The sequence below is a fragment of the Meles meles genome, chromosome X (genome assembly GCF_922984935.1).
Source record: "Meles meles chromosome X, mMelMel3.1 paternal haplotype, whole genome shotgun sequence".
Taxonomy (NCBI): Eukaryota; Metazoa; Chordata; class Mammalia; order Carnivora; family Mustelidae; genus Meles; species Meles meles.
This window is the reverse complement of record NC_060087.1, coordinates 42,709,446-42,733,349: the sequence shown is the minus strand read 5'-3', so window position 1 is coordinate 42,733,349 and position 23,904 is coordinate 42,709,446. Positions and strand designations below refer to the sequence as shown.

The 23,904-nt window shown below is 40.2% G+C and overlaps 1 protein-coding gene across 1 annotated transcript; it reads left to right on the top strand.

Moving 5' to 3' along the window:
• ZNF630 (zinc finger protein 630) lies at positions 1-10,517 on the top strand. The gene is made up of 5 exons (XM_045994682.1): positions 1-150; positions 3,238-3,342; positions 7,940-8,066; positions 8,328-8,423; positions 8,613-10,517. Exons 2-5 carry the CDS (start codon positions 3,328-3,330, stop codon positions 10,253-10,255), a joined length of 1,881 nt encoding a protein of 626 aa, XP_045850638.1. The 5' UTR covers positions 1-150; positions 3,238-3,327; the 3' UTR covers positions 10,256-10,517.
• Positions 10,518-23,904: the final 13,387 nt, after the last annotated feature.

Below are 23,904 nucleotides of genomic sequence, written 5' to 3'. Positions count from 1 at the left end.
CCTGCGAAAGATAAACTGATGCGTCATCTAGAGTTACCAAGGAGGGCGGTAGGGGAAAGGGAATTTCGGGCGATGCTGAGCCTGCTTGTGGAAGCAGGGAGCCAAGCTCGTCTTGAGAAGGAGCTTTGAGGTCCTGAGAGCAGAGCCAGGGTGAGGGACCCGGTTGAGTGATGCGGGTCTGTGTGGTCAGTGATGGGGACATGTAGATGGACCAATGAAGGGGTTGTTTGGGCTGAATGATGTGGAGAGCAGTGATAGGGAAGGGAGTCTGTAGGACTCTGTGTGTGGGATATGCGATGAATTTATGGAAGTGAGTGATGGGGGGGTCTGTAGGTGAGTGATGGGGTTTCCAGGAAGTGAGTGAAAGGGGTTTGTGGGGTGAGTGATGGAGAGTTTTTGGGGTGAATGATGGGGGATATGGGGTGAGCAATGGAGTGGTATTTATTAGGGTGAGTGATGAGGGTCCATGGGGACAGGAGTGGGCATATATAGGGTCAATGTTGGGATTCTGTGGGGTCCATGATGGGTGGCTCTTTGAGATCAATAATACATCCATGAATAAACAAAAATCCTTGCCCTGGCGGGGTCACCATTCCAATGGAGGAGTCAGACATTGAGGCTTTACTTTATTTCCCTGATGACTGCTTTTTCATATATGTATTGATCTCTTAGATCCTCTTTTGAGAGGCACCTGTTCAGATCTTTTGCTCATTTTCTTACTGGATGTCCGCCTTTTCCTAATTGATTTGTAGGACTTGTTTTCATGTATTCTGATAACTACTCCTTTAGCAGTGGTATGTGTTTTGCCAATATTTCCTTGATTTTTTGGCTTCTCTTTTCCTCATTGTGGCTTTGAATATTAAGGTTTTAAGTTAACTTTGAACTGTAAAGCACAGTGTAAGTTTAGAGTTTTGTTATTCTCAAGTTAAAAAGCAGACAATGTCCTCTGTAATTTAGGACGAGAATTAATTTTTTATGGCACTGGGAAATAGTGTGTTGCATCTCTGAAAACTTTGGTGCCATGACAGCCAGGGAGGAGTTCTCTGCTTTTTGTTTTCCCACCAGCTCACACTCTAGTCACTGGCTGTGTGATCATGGATAAGTTACTGAACCTTTTTAGGCCTCCGTTTCCTCACTGTGAAATGAGGATAATAGTAGGGTCTATCCTTTGAGGCTTGGATGATAATTAAGTGAGTTAATACCGGATTATTAGCTATTCACCATGGTTTTGTAGCATTTATCTTGTATGGATCGTCCATGAACTGAAGGTCAGTTCTATTCTTGTGATTCCCAAGAAAATACAATGAAAGAAATCAAATGCCAAGTAATAAGATTTTGTCAGGTAGCGTTGAGCTTTGGAGGGCCACAAGCCATTGCGATTATCTTAGGAATCAGATGTTTGTTGTTATTAAACAATTGGGAGTGTGATCTTGTGGTCTGCCTTGTCTTCATTCTGCAGCTGTATTTCCATGCTATTAACTTTATTTCCATATTACTACTAAGCTCATTTCTATGGAAATTTTTTTCCAAGATTTTATTTATTTATTTGTCAGAGAGAGAGAGAGAGCGAGAGAGAGCACAGGCAGACAGAGTGGCAGGCAGAGGCAGAGGGAGAAGCAGGCTCCCTGCCGAGCAAGGAGCCTAATGTGGGACTTGATCTCAGGACGCTGGGATCATGACCTCTGCTGAAGGCAGCCGCTTAGCCAACTGAGCCACCCAGGCGTCCCTCTGTGGGAATTTTTAAACATTCAGCAAAATAAGAGGGAATTCTATAATAACCCCCCATTATGCCCATTACCCAGTCACATCAATTGTCTCCTGATGGCTACTGTTGTTTCACCTAGACCAGGGTATGGAAAACCAGAGGCAGTGGGCCATATATGGCTCACTGCTCTTTTAGTGCAGCTGTAAACTAAGAATGGTTTTCACATTTTTTAATGTTTGGAAAAAAATCAGACTATTTTGTGACATATGAAAATGATACAATTCAAATTATAGTGCTCATAAGTGAAGTTTTTAAAGAGTATATTAAAAAAAATTTTTTAGAGCGAGACAGTGCCATGGGGGGAGGGGCAGAAGGAGAGGAAGAGAGAGAGAGAGACTCTCAAGCAGGCTTCAGGCTCAGTGTGAAGCCCGATGCAGGGCTTGATTTCACTACCCTGAGATCATGACCTGAGCTAAAAATCAGGAGTCAGACTGGTTTTAACTGACTGAGCCCCCCAGGTGCTCCATAAATGAGGTTTTACTGGAACACAGTCAATAAACAGAATTGGCTTATATATTGTCTCTGGCTGCTTTCAACCACTGAATAGTTAGTTGCAACAGAGACCATAGGCTTCACAAATCTGAAATATTTACTGTCTGTCTCTGTGCAGAGAAAGTTTGCCAACCTGTAATCTAGACCACCCATTTATTTCTCCCTCCTAGGCTGTTTTCTCTTTGTTATTGGTAACATAAAATGCACATTTTTGAAAAAGATTTGATGGAGAGAGAGCACGAGCAGGGGAAAGGGCAGGCAGAAGGAGAAGCAGACTCCCTGCTGAGCAGGGAACCCGATATGGGACTCCATCCCAGAACCATGGGATCATGACCTGAGCTGAAGGCAGATGCTTAACTGACTGAGCCACCCAGGTGCCCCTAAAATGCACAAATATTAAATGTATAGCCAAATGAATCTTTACATATGTAGTCCTTATTATTTTGAAACAAATCCCAGATATATCATTTCATAATAAAGACTTCATCATGTACCTGTAAAAGATAAGGTCTTAAAGGTCAATACTGTTATTCAAGGTAAAATAATTAACAATAATAACTTCAGATCATCATTGGTTAAATTTTGTAATATCATTAAATATCTAGTCAGGGCTCAAACTTTAATGATTATCTCAAAGATTTTTTGTGTATTCAAATTAAGATCCAGACAAGGTCCGTAATTTACATGTGGTTGCTGTGTCTTTTGAGCCTCTTAATTGTCTCTAGTGTTACTTTAAATGGTCACCTGGTTTTCCATTTCTTGGAGGTTCCACAAATTATTTTCTCAGTCCTCAGAGACTGGGCATTTGGTTATTTTCAAAACTGTGGTGTTCTTGACAAAGTTGTGATGAAAGTTCTTTCAGTTAAATCTCTGCACACATCCATGATATTACCTTAGAAAAAGTTCTAGAAATGGAAATGCTGGTCAGATGATAAACACAAATTATCAATGAATTAACAAGCAACACATGTTACATTCAGCCATTGAAGAGTGGTTAAACCCAGCTTGGTCTCTGAAGACTCTTCTGTACCCCACCGCACCCCCAACTGCTTTCCAAAGAGAAACAGAAAATGACTGAGTCCCAGGTAAGTTATTTGTTTCCTGCTTGTTTTTCCCACAGTAAAATGAGAAAGGACAATACTTTGAAAATAAGAATTAGAGAACTTTAGACAGAATAGAAGATCAAGATGCAGGTAAAGTTGCTGTTAAGATACATAGATTATCTGGCCTTACTTCATATAAACTGAGCTAAACATTTTACCTTCAAGCTTCCTGGCAGCCACAGTGAAAATGGCAAACAGGATATGTTAGATGGCTTGTATTCTCCATCAAGAGAAATCAGTTCACCAGTCCAGCTCTTCAGCAAGTCACAATTTCTGGGACTTTAGCCTAAAAATTTTATGGTTGACTTTTCCTAAAGGCCAGTGGTTTTCAGCTCAGTGTGGTATCATCAGTAGTTGTTTCAAAGAGGCGCTTTTTAGTTAAAAATTTCTGGCAGAGGCTTGGAGGGTAGATGGTTTCCTGGTTTTCCATGGCTCCTTTGCTGTCATCACATAGTTTGTGGGATCATGCCCCAACACAAGGCCAGTTCCTCCTCTGCTCTTCCATTTTATGTCTTTTTTAAAAATAGTTTTTTAAGTTTTATTTTTTAAAGATTTTATTTATTTATTTGACAGACAGAGATCACAAGTAGGCAGAGAGGCAAGCAGAGAAGGGGGAGGAGCAGGCTCCCTGCTGAGCAGAGAGCCCGATGCGGGGCTCAATCCCAGGACCCTGGGATCATGACCTGAGCCGAAGGCAGAGGCTTTAACCCACTGAGCCACCCAGGTGCCCCAAAATAGTTTTTTTTAAAAGAGATTTTTATCCATCCATTTGAGATAGAGAATACGAGTGGGGGAGAGGGGCAGAGGGAGAGGGAGAAGCAGACTGCCCATAGAGCAGGGAGTCAGATGCAGGGGTCAATCCCAGGACCCTGGAATCACCACTGGAGCTGAAGCCAGACACCTAACTGACTGAGCCACCTAGGTGTCCCCACTTTATGTCTTTTTATCCCTTCTTTGCAAGGGTAATGTATATATGGTGCAAAGAATGTAAATAATATTGCAAAGTAAAAATTAGAAAGAAAGGGAAAACCTCTTTAATATAACTTCTGCCCTCTTCCCTGGCATAACTAGTGTTGTGTAGTTCGGGGATGATCCTTCTGGATCCATATAACCTCTGTGTGTATAGATACATATGCATGAATGTGTGTGAGTGATTTTATTATTTTCGTGTATTTTTCTTTACCACACACACTATATCTTCTGTAACTTTAAAAAAATGTATTGAGGGGCGCCTGGGTGGCTCAGTGGGTTAAAGCCTCTGCCTTCGGCTCAGGTCATCATCCTGGAGTCCTGGGATCGAGCCCCACATCGGGCTCTCTGCTCCACGGGGAGCCTGCTTCCTCCTCTCTCTCTGCCTGCCTCTCTGCCTAGTTGTGATTTCTCTCTGTCAAATAAATAAAATATTAAAAAAAGTATTGATAAAACATTACCAATAAACAGAGTTTTTATACATTTTATTATGGAAAATTTCAATTTCGAACATACACAGAAGTAGATTTTTGTGAACCGCTTGTCCTTATCTCCCAGCTGCAAATATTATCAACTGGTGGCCAATCTTGTTTTATCTATGGCCAATCCTCATCCACTCCTGTCATCCTCCTTCTCATCATTATCATCAAGCCAGTCCTTTATTAATATTTTTGTTAAGGATTTTCACTACTCTGTTCATGAGACATATTGGCTTGTAATTTTTCTCGTATTTCTGTTTATGTTTTGCCATCACAGTTAGTTGGCTTTATTTAACAAGTTGGGAAGTATTCTCTGAAAGAGTTTGGGTAAGATTACTATTATTTCCTTCTTAAATATTTGGAAGAGTTCTCCAGTGAAGTCATCAGGGTGTGGAGTTTTCTTTGTGGATAGGTTTTTGATTGTGAATTTGGCTTATTGAAAAAATATGGTACCATTTATATTTTCTATTTCTTTGTACGTTGGGTTTGCTAAGCTGCGATTTTCAAATAATTTGTCCAGTTTGTCTAAGTCTAAGTCAGGGGTCAACAAAATTTTCCTGTAGAGGGCCAGATAGAAATATTTAGGCCTGTCGGCCATATGGTCTCTGTTGCAACGACTCAGCTCTCTTTTTGTAGGTTGAAAGCAGCTGTAGACAATATGCAAACCAATGAGTGTGGCTGCGATCCAGTGAAATTTTATTTATGGACACTGAAAGTTGAATTTCATATAATTTTTACATGCCACAAAATATTCTCCTTTGGCTTTTTTCTTTAACCATTTAAAAGTGTAAAAACCATTCTTAGCTCATGGGCCAGATTTAGCCTGCATGCCATAATCTGCTGTCCTATGATCTGCATTGTCAAATTTCTTGTCATAAAATTGTTAGGGCATCCTTTTGTTATTCTTTTAATGTTTGTAGGATACCAGCCCCTTGTTGATGGGCTCTTTTATTTTATTTATTTATTTTTAATTTATTTTAAAAAAGATTTTATTTATTGGAGAGAGAGACTTAACACACAGAGGGAGAGTGAGAGGGAGAAGCAGACTCCCAGCTAAGCAGAGAGCCTGATGTGGGATTCGATCCCAGGACCCTGGGATCATAACCTGAGCTGAAGGCAGATGCTTAACTGACTGAGCCACCCAGGTGCCCTGATTATTGCTTTCTAGAAGCTTTTTTATATGAGTGATAGGAATTTTGAAATACACATTACAAACTTCTTTTTTTTTTTTGCTATGTGTTGATTTGTCACTCAGCCTTATTGGCTGTCTCCTCTCACTAGATTACGAGATGCTTGAGGGAAGATATTTTTTCCAGGTTTCTTTTTGGCTCAATCCCCAGTTCCTAGAACAATCCCTGGTATTCGGTGGGGTCTCAGTAACAGCTTTCTGCATAGATGAAATTTTTTTCACTTAACGGTATATCTTAGAGATTGTTGCATATCAATCCTTGTTGCTTTTTATGGTTGTATGTGGAATTCCCTTATGAATTATTGAAGCATAATTTATCCAATCCTCATGAGGTTGTTCTCATCATTTTGCTGTTATAGATAGTACTGTAGTTTTTAAAAAAAGATTTTATTTATTTATGTGACAGAGAGGAAGAGAGATAGTGAGAGAGGGAACACAAGGAGGGGGAGTGGGAGAGGGAGAAGCAGGCTTCTCGCTGAGTGGGGAGCCTGATGCAGGACTCAATCCCAGAACCCTGGGATCATGACCTGAGCCAAAGGCAGATGCTTAACGACTGAGCAACCCAGGCACCCAACAGTACCATAGTGAAATAACTTCACACGTGCTGTTTTGTTCACATATCTGAGTATATATGTTAAGTAATTTCTAGAAATGGAATTGCTGGTCAGATAATGTGCACATTTGAAATTTTGATGGCTATTGTTAAATTAATTGCCCTCAAAATATTTTGTACCAGTGTATACACACAATTTGAATGTGCTCTTTTTTGGTATCTTTACCAACTTAGTGACTTATCAAACTCTAATCTTTGATAATATGTAAGAAAATCATGATGTTTTGTTTTGGTTTAATTTGCATTTCTCTTCATGTAAATGAATTTGAACATCATTTTACATGTTTAGAAGCCATTTGCATTTCCTTCTCTGTGAATTGATGGTCATGTCCTCTGATTATTTTTTTTTAAAAGTAAAGTTGTTGGTCTTTTTCTTTGTGCTTTGTAGGAACTCTATAAATTGAGGAAATTATCTCTGTCCATTTTATGTGTTAGGCATACATGCACTCTCCAGTTAGTTGCCTGAGTTTGTTTATGATATATTTTGCTGTGCAATACAGAAACTAGTCAAATTTATCACTGTTTTCCTATGTGGCATCTGAGTTTTGTAGCATGCCTAGTTAGAAGATTTTTCTCCACTTTAAACTTATTTTAAAAATCTCTCCTGTCTTTATTTTATGGCTTCTCTTTTTCTTTGTTTAAGTTTTTGTTGTATCTCAAATTTATTTTTGTGTATGGTGTGAAATAGGGAGTCCGTCTTTACATTTTTTTCTGATAGCTACCCAGTTTTGAATAATCTGTCTTTTTCGCAGTTATTTATTTATTTATTTTTAAAGATTTTATTTATTTATTTGACAGCGAGAGAGAGAGATCACAAGTAGGCAGAGAGGCAGGCAGAGAGAGAGAGTGAGAGGGAAGCAGGCTCCCGGCCGAGCAGAGAGCCCGATGTGGGACTCGATCCCAGGACCCTGAGATCATGACCTGGGCTGAAGGCAGCGGCTTAACCCACTGAGCCACCCAGGCGCCCCGCAGTTATTTATTTATTTATATATATTTTATTTTATTTTATTTTTAAGTAACCTCTCCTCCTCCCATGGGGCTCAAATTCACAAACCCGAGATTAGGAGTCATATGCTCCACTGACTGAGCCAGCCAGGCGCCCCTGCACTTACTTAAAACACACCTTTCTTATGTATTAAATGTCCCATTTTTATTTATATCTAGTTTTAGACTATTTGTTCTGTTCCACTAACTATTCTTGGCAATGGCAGAATTTTACAAAGTTTTTTCTCATTAAGTAGGCTACACAAAAATGCTAAGTATCCTACAGGTATTGCTGTGGTAAAAATGATCAGAATGAGCAGATTGTACAGGAATGTGCTGTCATAGGAACCAGTGACATATGAAGATGTGGCCGTGGACTTCACCCAGGAAGAGTGGCAGCACCTGGATGCTGCTCAGAAGACCCTACACAGAGATGTGATGCTGGAGATCTATGGCCACCTGGTCTCTGTGGGTAAGGGCACATTCTCCACGGAACAATGAATCGAATCATCTTCATCCTCCAGAGCTGTCAAGACCATGACCTTTATGATTTTCCATGAATAAAGTCTTTTCTTTTATAGCTTGTGCTTTCCATTCATATTTTGGTTACATCTGAAATTTATATTTGTGAGTTAAGGATCCATCTTTCCTTGGGAGGCCCCTGAGACTGCTTCTTCTCCTCATGGATTTCTGAGCTGCCAAGGCCAAGACAATTATACTTTTCCCTTAACAGGGTGTTCAAGTATAAAACCAGGTCTAATCTTAAAGTTGGAACATGAAGAGGACCCATGGATCAAAAAGAGCGAATTGTCAACATGGATCCACTCAGGTGAGTGAGAATTGGGTAGATGGCTGAGAGGACATGTTCTTCTTCTTTGACATCAGTGACCTCCTCTTTCTTAAAATTCATTAGGCCTTTTTTGCCGCATCTATCTTACATTAGCACCTTCCTAACACCTGTTTGTTGCTGTTTTCTTTTTGGTTCCTATTTGATTTTATATTTTTCTTCTTCTTTCAGACAGGGAGAAAAGCCTTGACTCTTCCCAGCAGATCATTTCAGAAGAACTTTCATTTCAAAAGGAGATATTGGAGAAAGCCTCAAAAGACAATTCATTGTACTCTCTCTTAAAAGCCTGGCATACTGATGGTCAGATAGATAGGTATCAAGGAAACCAAGACAAGATTTTGAAGCAGGTCACAGTCCTTAGCCATGAAACATTGGCCAAGGAGAAAACCCCCAAATATAATACATTTGGAAAAATATTTGGTGGGTGCATAGACCTTGGCCCTTCAAGTAAAAAACCACATGATTTTGATTCATGTGAAAAGATCTGGAAATCTAATTTAGACTCACTGACATGCAATTGGAGCTATGCAAGAAAGAACCCTATTGAGAGATTTGGATGTGGGACACCACTTAGCTATAGTGATTCCTGTACTGTGCCTGAGAAAATTTATACTGACATGAAACCCCATGGACATAGTCGATGTGAAAAAGGTCTTAATCATGAACAAGTCCATATTCGGTATAAGAAAGATCAAGCTGGTAGGAAACCCAATGTTTGTAGTGAGTGCGGGAAAGGGTTTTTTAAGAAGTCACAGCTTATTGTACATCAAAGAATTCATACTGGAGAGAAACCGTATGTATGTGGAGACTGTGGAAAGGCCTTCAGTGAGAAATCACACCTCATTGTGCATCAGAGGATTCATACTGGGGAGAAACCTTATAAATGTACTGAGTGTGGGAGGGCCTTCTCCCAGAAGTCACCCTTCATCGTTCATCAGAGAGTCCATACTGGAGAGAAACCCTATGAATGTTTTGAGTGTCAAAAAGCCTTCTCTCAGAAGTCACATCTCATTATACATCAGCGAGTTCATACTAGAGAAAAACCATTTGAATGCAGCGAATGTGGGAAAGCTTTCTGTGAGAAGTCTCACCTTTTTATACACCAGACAACTCATACTGGAGAGAGACCCTATAAATGTGCTGAATGTGGGAAAACTTTCCCTCGGAAAACACAACTCATCATCCATCAGAGAACACATACTGGAGAGAAACCCTATAAGTGCAGTGAATGTGGAAAAACCTTTTGCCAGCAGTCCCACCTCATAGGGCATCAAAGAATTCATACAGGAGAGAAACCTTATATATGTACTGACTGTGGAAAAGCCTTTTCCCAAAAGTCACACCTTACTGGACATCAAAGACTTCATACTGGCGAGAAACCTTATATATGTACAGAATGTGGAAAAGCCTTCTCTCAGAAGTCCCCTCTTATTATACACCAGAGAATTCATACGGGGGAGAAACCTTATGAGTGTAGTGACTGTGGTAAAACTTTCTCCCAGAAGTCACCCCTCATTATTCATCAGAGAATCCATACAGGGGAGAAACCCTATGAATGTCCTGAGTGTGGAAGGGCCTTTTCCCTGAAGTCACATCTCATTATACATCAGAGAGCTCATGCTGGAGCAAAACCATATGAATGTAGTGAATGTGGAAAGGTCTTCTGTGAGAAGTCTCCACTAGCTGTGCATCAGAAAACTCATACTAGGGAAAAACCCTCTGAATCTGCTGAATATGGGATGGCTTTTTCCCGGAAATCACAGATGATCACATATCAGAGAACACACGCGGGAGAAACCGTCAAAATGCAGTGACTGTGGGAAGGTGTTCTGCCAGCATATACAACTTGCTGGACATCAGAATCCACATAGGAGAGAAACGTTGTATATGTACTGATTGTGGGAAGGTCTTCCCGGAAGTCAGATCTCACTGTGCGTGAAAAAACTCACACTGAACAGAAATCTATGGATGTGATGGACAGGAAGAAATTGTGGCACCTCCTTTACTGTAGAATAGCCTCATATGCTCCTAAGTATTTCTCTTTTTCTGTAAAGATTTTATTTATTTATTTATTTATTTGAGGGGGTGGGGAGGAGGAGTGGGAGAAGGACAAGCAGACTCTGTGTTGAGCTCGGAGCCCATCGTGGGGCTTGATCTCAGGACCCTGAGATCGCTACCTGAGCTGAAATTGACTGAGCTACCCAACCACCCAATTCTGAAGTATTTCTGATTACCCCTCCGCAGAATGATCTTGTCAGGCTCTCAGAATATTTTCAATACCGTAAATTTGGAATGCATTTGTTCACCCTCACAGTATCTTATCCCCCCTCACAGAATAAATGTGTCTGGCACAATTAGCACTATTTTGGTGTTATTTGATCCTTGAAGGTATTGTAGAACTCCCCTTGAATTTATTTGGGGATGGTGCATTTTTTGAAAGTGATCTTTCTGTATTTCTTTCACCATATTTTCTCTCTTTAGATTACACATGTATTTATGCTGATATACCTATTGATATATAGATATAGATATATGAATCCCTGTAATTTTTATAAAAATCATCCATTTCCTGAAAGCTCTTAATATATTTGTGAAATTTTGAAAAAATATATTTGTGAATTTTTTTTAAAGATTTTATTTATTTATTTGACAGACAGAGATTTCAAGTAGGCAGAGAGGCAGGCAGAGAGAGAGAGAGGAGGAAGCAGGCTCCCTGCTGAGCAGAGAACCCGATGCGGGGCTCTATCCCAGGACCCTGGGATCATGACCCGAGCCGAAGGTAGAGGCTTTAACCCACTGAGCCACCCAGGCGCCCCTATTTGTGAAATTTTGCGCAAAGTGTTCTCAAATGATTAATTTAATTTTCCTCTAAATATGGAGTTATTTCTCCACTATCATTTCTTATAGATTGTATTTGTGATTTTTCCCCCTCAGTTAGGTAAAGTAATACTTATGTTTGTTTATCTTATGTCCCCCCAAAGACCAATTCTTGCATTTATATAATTTCTCTATTTTCCAGTTCATTCATTGGTACTTTTTATTTCATTAAAGTCCTTCCATTTTCTTTTCTATTTCTTCTAACCTCTTTAGTTGAATGTGTATGTCAATTAATCTCATTCTTTCTGGTCTGTTTATAGATGTGTTTTGGGCTGTGTATTAATCTGAGACCTACCTTAGCCATTTGTGGTTCAATCTGAGAGTATTCTGGTTTTTGGTAGGTAAGTCCTATTGTATAACCCAATATTGTTTGTGGATATAACAGATCTATTTAGTCTTAGGTATTTCAGCATATTTCCTGTTGTGCATCCTGTTTTCATTGCTTTTATGTCTTTACACCTTTCATCATGTGTTCTAATTTCCTTTGTACTGTTCTGGATGTGTTACTTGTGTTCCAGAGCATAGCAAAGGGAGGTACACTTCCAAAAGGTTTTCAGGAAGCTAGCAGAATTATGGTTTCCATAATCTTGATAACCCATAATAGCTGAGAGATGAGATTTGAGGCTGCAGGAAAGCATGATGGCAAACTTTTGATCATAAATGTTTAGGGGACTTTTTTTTAACCTTTCTGCTTAATGCCATGATTTAAGGTGTATCATTTCTCTTACAGTTCTTTGGGGCAGAGATGGTTTTATTTTTATCTCATTCTTTCACAAAGAGTAAAGCCTTTTTGTTTCCAAATTTATGTCAGCAGTCTTTGCCCACATTGAACAGGACATGTTCTTGAAAACTGTAGTGTGAGTGACTTTGGTTTGGGATCGTTCTTGAAGTGAAGGATAAGCAATAGTGAAATGTCTGTTTGCTGTGGTGTGACCCAGCTTCTGGGGTCTGGTTTCTTATGGAGTCAGTGACTTGCAGCACGCCACAGCAAGAATGGGGGATTTCCTAAAAATGTCCCAGAATGTGGATGGACATTATTACTTCATGTTCAACCAATCTTTACTGAGCATGGCAGGCACTATTCTAAGGATTCTGCAGTGAACAAAGCAGACAGAAATGTCCCTGTCCTCATGGAGAGATGGACAATAAAAAATTATATGTATTATATTCAAATACATTTATATGATGTGTATCATATATAAGTGTATTTTTAATATAGTAAAGAATAAAATAAAAAGCTTAATGTAACATAGATAATATTTAAGGGTTTCTTAAAAGATGTATTTTCAACAGCAACTGATCCCAAATAATGATCTGAGATACAAGAATGATGAGCAAAAAAAGGGATAAAGATGTGGGTAAATTAAAATGAACAGTAACGGGCGCCTGGGTGGCTCAGTGGGTTAAGCCGCTGCCTTCGGCTCAGGTCATGATCTCAGGGGTCCTGGGATCGAGTCCCACATCGGGCTCTCTGCTCGGCAGGGAGCCTGCTTCCCTCTCTCTCTCTCTCTCTCTGCCTGCCTCTCTGCCTACTTGTGATCTCTCTCTCCCGCTGTCAAATAAACATATAAATAAAATCTTTTTTAAAAAAATGAACAGTAACTACAAAACCCGGGAATGATAAATCATGGGTATAAGAACAAGACAGAAATAAAATGTGCATGTTACACTTAGTAGGAAATATATTGACTAAATTTAGACTTTAGTAAGTTCAAATGCATGCTAAAATTTCTAAGGTAACCAGTAAAATAATAGAAAGAGTGTACAACTTCCAAATTAAGACAGTCAAGAAATGGATGGTGTATTATTTTCCTATTGCTGTTATAACAAATTACCATAAACTTTGCAGCTTAAAATAACTTAGATTTATCTTAGAGTAGGTCATAAGTCTAACACAGATCTCACTGGGCTAAATCGAAGTGTTGACAAGGCTACATTTATTTCTAAGCTTTCAGAGAGAATTCATTTACTTGCCCTTTCTGGCTTCTGGAGACTGTCTGAATTCTTTGGCTCATGACCACTTTCCTTCATCTTCAAAGCCCTCAAGTTACAGCTCTATGACTCTTCCCACATTGCCACATTTCTCTTTGACTATAACTGGGGAAGGTTTTCCACTTCTAAGCACTTTTTGTGTTTGATTAGGCCCACCTTGCTAATCCAGATTAATTTCTGCTTCTCAAGGTCCCTAACCCTAATCATATCTGCAAAGACCCCTATTCTACGTAAGGTAACATATTTACATATTTACAGGTTCTGAGCATTAGGGCATGGGTATTTTTGGTGGTCATCATCCTGCTTATCAAAGGTGGATTAAAAAAATCAACCTAAAAGAAAACACGAAGGGAGACAAAAATATTGAAAAATAGTGTTACAAATATAAAGCGCAGAATAAGAGAGTTGAAATACGAAATTCTCTCTCTCTCTCTCTCTGTATATCTGTATCTATCTATCTATATATATATAGATATATCTATCTATCTATCTATCTATCTATATATATCTGTATATCTGTATCTATCTATATATATCTATATATATATAGATAGATAGATAGATAGATACAGATATACAGAGAGAGAGAGAGAGAGAGTCAGTCATAATAAATACAGATGAACTGCACCCGCCAGTTAAAAGAGAAAATTGTCAGATTGTATGACATAAAATCTAGCTGTATGCCATTTTAAGAGACATACTTAAAGTCTAAAAAACATTATCAGGTATTCTCAGGACAGCATTACACAATAACACTTACTCTTCCTGGGCTTCGCATATTGTTGAGTCAGCATATATATTGTTTCCCCACAGAATATGCAGTCTTTGAGTTGACAGAGAGATAGTATATGATGATAACTCTCCATCTGTCCCTATTTTATTGGAGTTATTTTTTTGAGTCAAGAATAGCTGTTGAGGGGTGCCTGGGTGGCCCAGTGGGTTAAAGCCTCTGCCTTCGGCTCAGGTCATGATCCCAGAGTCCTGGGATCAAGCCCCACATCGGGCTCTCTGCTCGGCGGGGAGCCTGCTTCCCACCCCCTCTCTCTGCCTGCCTCTCTGCCTACTTGTGATCTCTGTCTGATAAATAAATAAAATCTTAAAAAAAAAGAATAGCTGTTGAATTTTATCAAATTACCTTCTCAGTGTTTATGGAGATGATCATATGACTATTCATTTTGATCCATTATATAATAAATTATATTAACAAATGTCCTTATATTGAACCCTTCTTGCATTAGTAGAATAAACTTCATTTGCTCATGCTATGAGCCAGCATGAAGCAGACAAACTTTTGCTGGTATTTCAGTTAGTAGTTTTGCATTGATCGTTGCAAATAAAACTGATCTGTAGCTTGCTTTTTTGATCCATATTTTTCAGATTTGTTTGATTCAACTATGTTGGCTCCCCACAAACCCTTTAGAAGTGTCCCTCCCTTTGTTATAGAAGAAACATGCCCAAACTAATATGAAGGCAACCAGGACCACATGACAAAAGATTAAAAGACAAAAGCAATGGAAACAGCATGAACAATAGGAAATAGACTGGGAGACCTAAGACCAAATAGCTCTGTCATGTGTACAAACAAAATCAGGGTAAACGTGTCTACTGAAAGACCAAATATATTCGGTTTGAAATACAACGCAAAACCCAAAATACAGGACGCCTGGGTGGGTCAGTGGATTAAGCCTCTGCCTTCGGCTCAGGTCATGATCTCAGGGTCCTGGGATCAAGTCCTCCATTGAGCTCTCTGCTCCGCAGGGAGCCTTCCCCCCCACCCCCACCGCCTGCCCCCTCTCTGTCTACTTGTGATCTCTCTCTGTCAAATAAATAAATAAAATCTTTTAAAAAACCCCAAATACAAGAGATAATTTGGAAAGATTAGAAGAAGGACAAATATAAAATCATACCTGACAATTGCAAACAAAAGGAAGTGAGAAGAGAATCTTAACATCTGAAAATGTTGAGTTTAGGACAATTAGCAACAAGTGACAAAATATAGACTGATTTTATTTTATTTTATTTTTTTAAAAGATTTTATTTATTTATTTATTTGACAGAGATCACAAGTAGGCAGAGAGGCAGATCAAGTGTCACATGTCTATTGACAGAGCCAGCTAGGCACCCCAATAGTTTTTTTTAAAGATTTAATTTATTTACTTATTTTAATTTTTCAGTGCTCTAAGAGTCATTGTTTATTATTTATTTGACAGAAAGAGGAGAGAGAGAGAGAGAGCACAAGCAGGGGGAGCAGCAGGCAGAGGGAGAAGGAGAAGTAGGCTCCGTGCTGAGCAAGGAGCCTGATGTGGGACTTGATCCCAGGACCCTGGGATCATGACCTGAGCCAAATGCAGAAGCTTAACTGACTGAGCCTCCCAGGCACCCCTTGATATTTGTGAAAAAACAAAAACTACGGGGCACCTGTGTGGCTTAGTCGATTAAGTGTCCAACTCTTGATTTTAGCTCAGCTCATGATCTGAGGTCATGTTGTGAGATCGAGTCCCCCGTTGGGCTCTGTGCTAGGCTTGGAGCCTGCATAAGATTCTCTTTCTCCCTCCCCCTCTGTCCCTCTCCTTCTCTAAAAAAAATCCCCCAAAACAACAACAACAAAAATAAGAAATAAAATAATATTCAAAAATTTTAAAAATGGGAGATTTTATGTATTGATCTATAATAGATCAATTGGACAAATAAAAAATTAGAGAAGAATTAAATAATATAATAAGATAGTCCTTTTTTTTTAAAGAAATCCCTTAAATTGCAGCACCACCATTGTGTATGTGCCTTTAAAAAAAAAAGATTTTATTTATTTATTTGACAGACAGAGATCACAAGTAGGCAGAGAGAGAGAGAGGAGGAAGCAAGCTTCCCGGTGAGCAGAGAGCCCGATGCGGGCCTCGATCCCAGGACCCCGGGATCTTGACCTGAGCCAAAGGCAGAGGCTTTAACCCACTGAGCCACCCAGGTGCCCCTATAATAAGATATTTCTAACAAATAGGAGGATAAATAGATCTGTTAGATCTACAAATATAACAGGACTAAATTTAGTTATTAAAAAGCAGAATACCATCAAATTGGATCACAGTTAAAATAGTACTCAAAATGATTAGCCCAAAATGTTTCTACTAACAAACAAGAAATGCTGTTAAGGGAAAATCATAAAGGTCTTTGCCTTGACAGTTCAAAAATTCACGTAGAAAAGAAGCAATTTCAGGGAGATCATAAAGAAGCTGCACATTAGCCTCCCGTCAAAAGTGGATCCCTAACTCATACCATACACAAAAGTACATTCCAGGGGTGCCTGGCTGGTTCAGTTGGTTAAGCATCTGCCTTTGGTTTGGGTCGTGATCCCTGGGGTCCTGGGATTGAATCCCATGTCAGCCTCCTTGGTCAGTGAGAAGTCTGCTTCTTCCTCTCCCTCTAACCCTCCCCCTGCTCGTGTGCTCTTTCTCCCTCTCTCTCTCTCTCACACACACACAAATAAATAAAATCTTTAAAAAACAATAAATTCCATATATAACAGAAAGGTAAACACTAAAAAACTCCTGGAAACTATAAAGGTAATAAAAGAAGAAACATTCTGTTATAGGAAAAACAGAGCCCTTGGCACTGACAGCTCTGAAGGACAGAGAAAAGGATTAGTTCATTAAATTACAGAGGGTGGCCATTCTTACCCACAGAGATCAGGTGATTGTAAGTCTGCAGCTTCACTTTCATATTCAGGGTCCTCTGAACAAGGTCCATATTCTTTTTTTTTTTTAATAAGCAGAAAAGCATTTTATTTACAATGCAGTGGCTAAAATCACAGAATCAATGGAAGTCTGGAGAATCAGGGTCAGAAGAGAAAGAAGAGCTAAGAGAAATAAGGCATTCAGAAGATCACACCCTGAGAACATTCTTCTTTTTTTTTTGCTTTTTATTTATTAAATAACAATCTTATAATAGCATTAAATTCAAATTTAAAAAGAGAAAGAAAAAAATCCATAATTTCTGCACGAGAGAGTTGTCTTTCTTAGTTTTTGTGTGTTTCTCACTACTCTTTTATTATTGTTAGGTTGATGTGCTTTAGAAATGATAGCTCTTTTTTAAAGATTTTTTTCTTTTTAAATTTAAACTCAACAATTAACATATAATGTATTATTTGTTTCAGGGGAACAGGTCTGTGATTCATCAGTCTCATATAACACCCAGTACTCATTAGAACACATATCCTGCCCATTGTCCATCACCCAGTTACTCCATTCCTCCACTCCCTTCCCTCCAGCAATCCTTAGTTTGTTTCCTATGATTAAGAGTCTCCTATGGGGGGCGCCTGGGTGGCTCAGTGGGTTAAGCCGCTGCCTTCGGCTCAGGTCATGATCTCAGGGTCCTGGGATCGAGTCCTGCATCGGGCTCTCTGCTCAGCAGGGAGCCTGCTTCCCTCTCTCTCTCTCTCTGCCTGCCTCTCTGTCTACTTGTGATCTCTCTCTGTCAGATAAATAAATAAAATCTTTAAAAAAAAAAGAGTCTCATATGGTTTTTCTCCCTCTCTGGTTTCCTCCTGTTTCATTTTTTCCTCTCTTCCCCTAAGATCCTCTGCCTTGTTTCTTAAATTCCACACATCAGTGAGACCATATAATTGTCTTTCTCTGATTGACTTATTTTGCTTAGCCTCATACCCTCTAGTTTGATCCATGTTTTAACAAATGACAAGATTTCATTTTTGATGGCTGCATAATATTCCATTGTATATATATATATACCACATCTTCTTTATCCATTCATTTGTTGATGGACATCTGGGCTCTTTCCACAGTTTGGCTATTGTGGACATTGCTGCTATGAACACTGGGGTGCATGTGCCCCTTCAGATCACTACGTTTGTATCTTTAGGGTGAATACCCAGTAGTGCGATTGCTGGGTCATAGAATAGCTCTATTTTCAACTTTTTGAGGAACCTCCATACTGTTTTCCAGAGTGGCTGCACCAGCTTGCATTCCCAGCAACAGTGTAAGAAGGTTTCCCTTTCTCCAGACTCATATTCTGCCACTCCTCCTGGGAGAAGTCCAGAGCCATGTCCTTAAAGGTTACTGATCCGTGTTCAGCACATACCTGTTCAGCTTGAAGTGATCATCCTCATCATTTTTACCACATTAAAATGTGTAGAATGCTTCCTGTGGACCTAGATTTTGCTTGTACTTTATAAGAGAAATAATGTAAAATCCTGCCATCAGCAGAATAGTAATTGAAACAAAATGGAGTCCAAAAAGGGACCCAACTACAAATGGGAATTTAATAATATAATAGAAGTGGCATCCTACATCCATGGAGGAAAGATAGATTATTTAAAACCAAGTAGTCATGAGAAAAAAAATCTAGTCAGACTCCTACCTCACACCTTACAAAAGATAATTACATATGTGACAAAAATTTAAACCTAAAATATCGGAACCATAAAACATAGAGAGAAACAATAAGAGAAATACAAGAGAATAAAGAGAATTTTTGTTTATAACTTCTTAGTGGAAGAGTCCTTATAAAGCATTATATAAAACCTAGATAGTGGGGTGCCTGGGTGGGTCAGTCGTTAAGCGTCTCCCTTCTGCTCTGGTCATGATCCCAGCGTCCTGGGATCAAGCCCCGAGTGGGGCTCCCTGCTCTGCAGAAAGCCTGTTCTCCCTCTTCCACTCTCCCTGCTTGTGTTCCCTCTCTGTCTCTCTCCCTGTCAAATAAATAAATAAAATCTTTTTTTAAAAAACCTAGACAGTATAAAAGATTGGTAAGTTTTTCTCTATAAACATGTTTTTCTTCAAATTATGTCAAAAACTACCATAAACAAAGCAAATAGCAGGACAGAACAAAGAGTAGATTTTTTGTGTGTCAAAGACAATACAGAATATAATAAACAACACACTCATTTTACACAAAGCTCCACACAGCTAGATGGGCTTATATGTATATCAAACAAAATCTGGCCAGAATTTCTTCAGACCAGATAATCATGGTTCTGTTAGACCGAAGGTTTGGGAATATATTATGGAGGATTTTCCTTTTCCTTTTACAGAGATTTTTCTTTTCCTAATGTCTACCTATATTGTTTACATTTTTCTCCATATACAGGTTGTGTTTGTGGAGAAAAAAATGTTTTTCAAGTAGAAAAGCAAAGGAGAAGGAACTTGCCTTCAGTGTGGGGATAAACTCACAGAGATGACTGCAAAGAAGCCATAGAAAAACCAAGAAAGCCTGCCTGAAAGCATCTGCTCAGAAATTTTTTACTAAATATGGACTCACTGGGAAAATTCTGAGCTGAAAATCACTGACCTTTAGAAAGAACCAACAATAAAATTTCGTAGGCCTCAGTGCCTGGCAATCTTTATTTACTTCCTTAGGAACTGATTTGTTTTCTCTGTGTGAAAAATGTGAATCATGTAGCTGATCACATTTGCCTTTTTCTTTTTTTTCAATTGTGGTTGTCGGAAGCTAACAGACAAATGCATAGTTTGTGTAGAAGTCGGGAATATGGGCTATTCATCTTTTTATTCTAAATTTCTCTAGTCCTATTTTTCAATTATTTTCCCCTCTCCATTTTGTTGTATGGAAAAACAAGTGAGGAATACTGTGTTGAGGATCCCAAAGACCACTCTCAGTTATGATGATTTACTAGAGGAACTCACAGAATTCAGAAAAGCTGTTATATTTGTGGTTATGATTTATTACAGTGCAAGATATGGATTAAAATCAGCAAAAGGAAAAGGTCCATACGGAAGAGTCCAGCAAAACCCAGAAGCAAACCAGAGTCACACAGAGAGTCCTTATTCTCCCAGCAATGATGTGTTACAATACATAGGAAGTATAGTCAATCAGAGAAGCTCATCTGAGCCTTGCTGTCCAGGGTTTTTTTTTTTTTTTTAAAGATTTTATTTATTTATTTGACAGAGAGAGATACAAGTAGGCAGAGAGGCAGGCAGAGAGAGTGAGAGGGAAGCAGGCTCCCTGCCGAGCAGAGAGCCCGATGCGGGACTCGATCCCAGGACCCTGAGATCATGACCTGAGCCGAAGGCAGCGGCTTAAACCACTGAGCCACCCAGGCGCCCCTGTCCAGGGTTTTTATTGAGGGTCAGTCATGTAGGCATGGAGTGCCCACCTGTGGGAGTGGAGTGACTGACCTTAGCTACTCAGTCTCCAGCTTCCAAGAAGTCAAACTGCTACAGGGTAGCCCAAAGACTAAAGCATACAAAGACCAGGCTTTTGCATAAGTTGCTCTGTTAGCATACACTAGCAGCATGACCCAAGATTGCAGGTATGCAAAGACATTCTTTTTTTTTAAGGTTTTATTTATTTATTTGACAGAGCAAAAGCAGGGGGAGGAGTAGAGGGAGAAGGAGAAGCAGGCTTCCCGTCAAACAGGGAGCCTGATGTGGGGCTCGATCCCAGGACCCTGGGATGATGACCTGAGCTAAAGGCAGAGGCTTAACCCACTGAGCCACCCAGGCGCCCATCTACTAATGCTGTTTTAATCCCCTTCCATGTTGTTGCCGCTGGGTACTAATGGCCTGAGTGTAGTTAGGATACATGTTTTGTACTCCAAAATTTCGGGAACTCCGTTAGGGCTAGCTGAGTGGTAGGCATATATAGATGTAGTTTAGTCTGAGTATTCCAATGAGGCCTCCAAAAGGCATTTTCATCTCAGAGAGGGGCTGTCCTGCAGGGAATTTGGACCAGACATGTGATGCCTACTGCTTTGTCCCCTGTCTGAAACCCACTCCCCCCTGCATTCTGTTTAGTAGTTCTCTGTCCACGAAAACAAGCACAATATATACTCGTGCACAGCACACTGTGGTGTATCAGACATGTTGCTTCTGTATTTTGTCCATTTTAATCAGGGACTTTTAAAAAAAGATTATTTATTTGAGGAAGAGAGAGAGCAGCGTGAGTGGTGGGGAGGGGCAGAGGACGAGGGGGAAGGAGAGACGTAGACTCCCTGCTGGGGACAGAACCCTATGCTGGGCTTTTCTCCCTAGATATAAGCAATCTCCTTCAACCTCAATACTTTTCAAAAAGGGCAATGTATGCTTAGCCAGACTGCTTTCTTTTTCCATCTTAAGTACTCTGTTCCTTCTGATTTAAGTTTTCTAGACTCTCGGTGTGCTAAAGGTCTACAAAAGCATGTTATATCTCTAAGTTTAGGCATTCTTCAAGTCCCAGAAGGAGTCAGTAGCTTTCTTTTCTCATCATACTCTCAAGAAACCTTCGAACGAGAAGCTAGGCCGGGAGTAAATCTAAGAATTTTGCTGCAGCAGATCACGCATGGGCAACCGGTACGGTTAGAGCTGTTGCCGTGTGGGCCACTCTGGAGTTCACTAGGACTCCTGCATCGTCCATGCTCTGCTACCGGAAATAGCCATGACCGTGGACAATTTTACCAAAACCACCAAGATGATTGCCAAAGAACTCCAGGAACTCCAGCCAGTGGTCCTTCATAACTATCTAGTATTGGCCATGATCCTGGCTTCTCAAGGGGGCGATTGCTTATTTTACCTTTTAATTTTTTAAGATTTTGTTTGTTTACTTGTCAGAGAGACAGAGAAGAGAGAGCACAAGCAGGGGGAGCAGCAGGCAGAGGGAGAAGCAGGCTCTCCCCACTGAACAAGGAGCCCAATGTGGCGCTTGATCCCAGGATCCTGAGATCATGACCTGAGCCAAAGGCAGATCCTTAAATGACTGAGCCACCCAGGTGTCCCAAGGGGGCACTTGTTTAATGGCTAGAAGGTACCATAACGTGCATGTACTCCCCGAAACCTCGCTGAAGTTTATGACATCGCCAAAAACATTCAAACATTTCACGAAATTCTTCAGATCGCCACTCTACTGTCTGGATATGCTTCAGGCCCAATGTCTAGGAATCTTCTCGACTGGGTCTCTCTAAACCTTAACTCTTGCTTTTGTTCTTTTATTTAGCCATGAATAACTATGATTTTGTTTTCTTCCTGGGTATATCTTCTTGTTAAATGCCTAATCGCTAATACATCCCAACAGGTGGCAGCCCGACAGCTCAATCAACAGATGATACCAAAGGAACAAAAGAACATGAAGGTCAACCCCTCTTGAAACTATTTGGACTAAATTCAACTTCCCAATGAGTCTTATTCCATCCCCTAATAGTGTGTAAGGACAGACTTTGTTTTAAACAACAGGGGGGACTAAGTTTCAAAATTACCAACTGCTTACCCTCTGCTTTGTCTTGACCTAACTTTAGTCAGGCTTCTCTTTTCCTACAGGTACCTGAACTCTGCTTGTCTCCAAGCAAACACACAAAGAGTGGAATGTGCCCCCCTTCTCAGCTTCTCCTGAGAACTGACTGACAACAGCCAGACGCTTTGCTGTCAGAACCCACCAGTCATTTTCCCTTGCTTCTCCAACTTCCCCTCCAAAGATTCAGCTTATTTTTGTTTGCTTCCTCCTTATCCTATAAAAGCCTTTTTTTCTGCTTCATTTTGAGACCCTTGCAAACTTATGATCACAGCACTCTCCCCATTGCAACCACGCCCCTCCACGCTTGAAATGATCTTTTCCCTCCCTTGCAATAATCCTTTCAGAGAAAAAAAAGTTTCTTCTTACAGAGTCCTGATTTTTGACAACCAACATGAAGCAAGATGTATTAATAAGGGCCCAGACTTCTTTCCTTTTTTAAAAAATATTTTATTTATTTATTTGTTAGAGAGAAAGAGCACAAGCAGAGGGAACAGCAGGGAGAGGGAGAAGCAGGCTCTCCGCTGAGCAGGGAGCCCAATGTGGGACTCGATTCCAGAACCCCGGGATCATGACCCAAGCCAAAGGCAGACGCTTGACCAACTGAGCCAGCCTGGTGTCCCCAGACTTCTCTTTCATCAGCCAGTAGGTAATCTAGGGCTATGCTGTTGTCTAACATCATGTTTGCTAAAGTATGGTGACATTGGCCAAGAGTTTCAGTTCTTGGCTATTTATTTAATTTGTGTGGGTAACTCCTAGGACACAGCTGTCCGAGTTTCTTTTCATTGCTGTGTGGTGTCTTGTACATATGCTGCTTTTATTGCTTTCCCCTACTCCAATTAGTGATCCTCAAGTGGTTAGTATCAGGGAAATGTATTTTAAAAGATTTATTTGAAAGAAAGAGAATGAGCAGGAAGGGCAGAAGGAGAGAGACTCTCAAGCAGATGCCACACTGAGTGTAGAGCCTGTCATGGGGCTTGACCTCAGGACCCTGAGATCACAGCCTGAGCTGAGACCAAGAGTTGGCTGTTTAACCGACTAAGCCACCTGGGCGCCCCTATCTGGGGGATATTTGGAAAGTTCGTAGTGTTGGAGAGTTGTGGCTAGTGTGGTTGCTGAGGACAAGTCATTGGTGGGGGGTGGGGGTTGCTGTGAGGAAAACTCTACCGGAACTTTGACTAAATCCAGTGTCCGAGCTTGGACAAGGGGAAGCCTGTAATAGGAGAAGCGCCTTTACAAGGGATTCCCTTACAGGCCCATCAGGCTCCCTCCGTTGCCTGTATTTCATGTTCCTATGGAGGCAAGTCGTGTGGCTTAATGCAGTTCCAGGTGGTGTAAACAGACGCTTATAATGTGTTAGTGTAGCAAA

What these genes read in the sequence shown, in the direction of transcription:
- ZNF630 (XM_045994682.1), top strand. An exon ending in TGGCCACCTGGTCTCTGTGG is followed by an intron (nt 8,067 to 8,327) that starts GTAAGGGCACAT and finishes TTCCCTTAACAG; the next exon opens with GGTGTTCAAGTATAAAACCA. An exon ending in GTCAACATGGATCCACTCAG is followed by an intron (nt 8,424 to 8,612) that starts GTGAGTGAGAAT and finishes TTCTTCTTTCAG; the next exon opens with ACAGGGAGAAAAGCCTTGAC.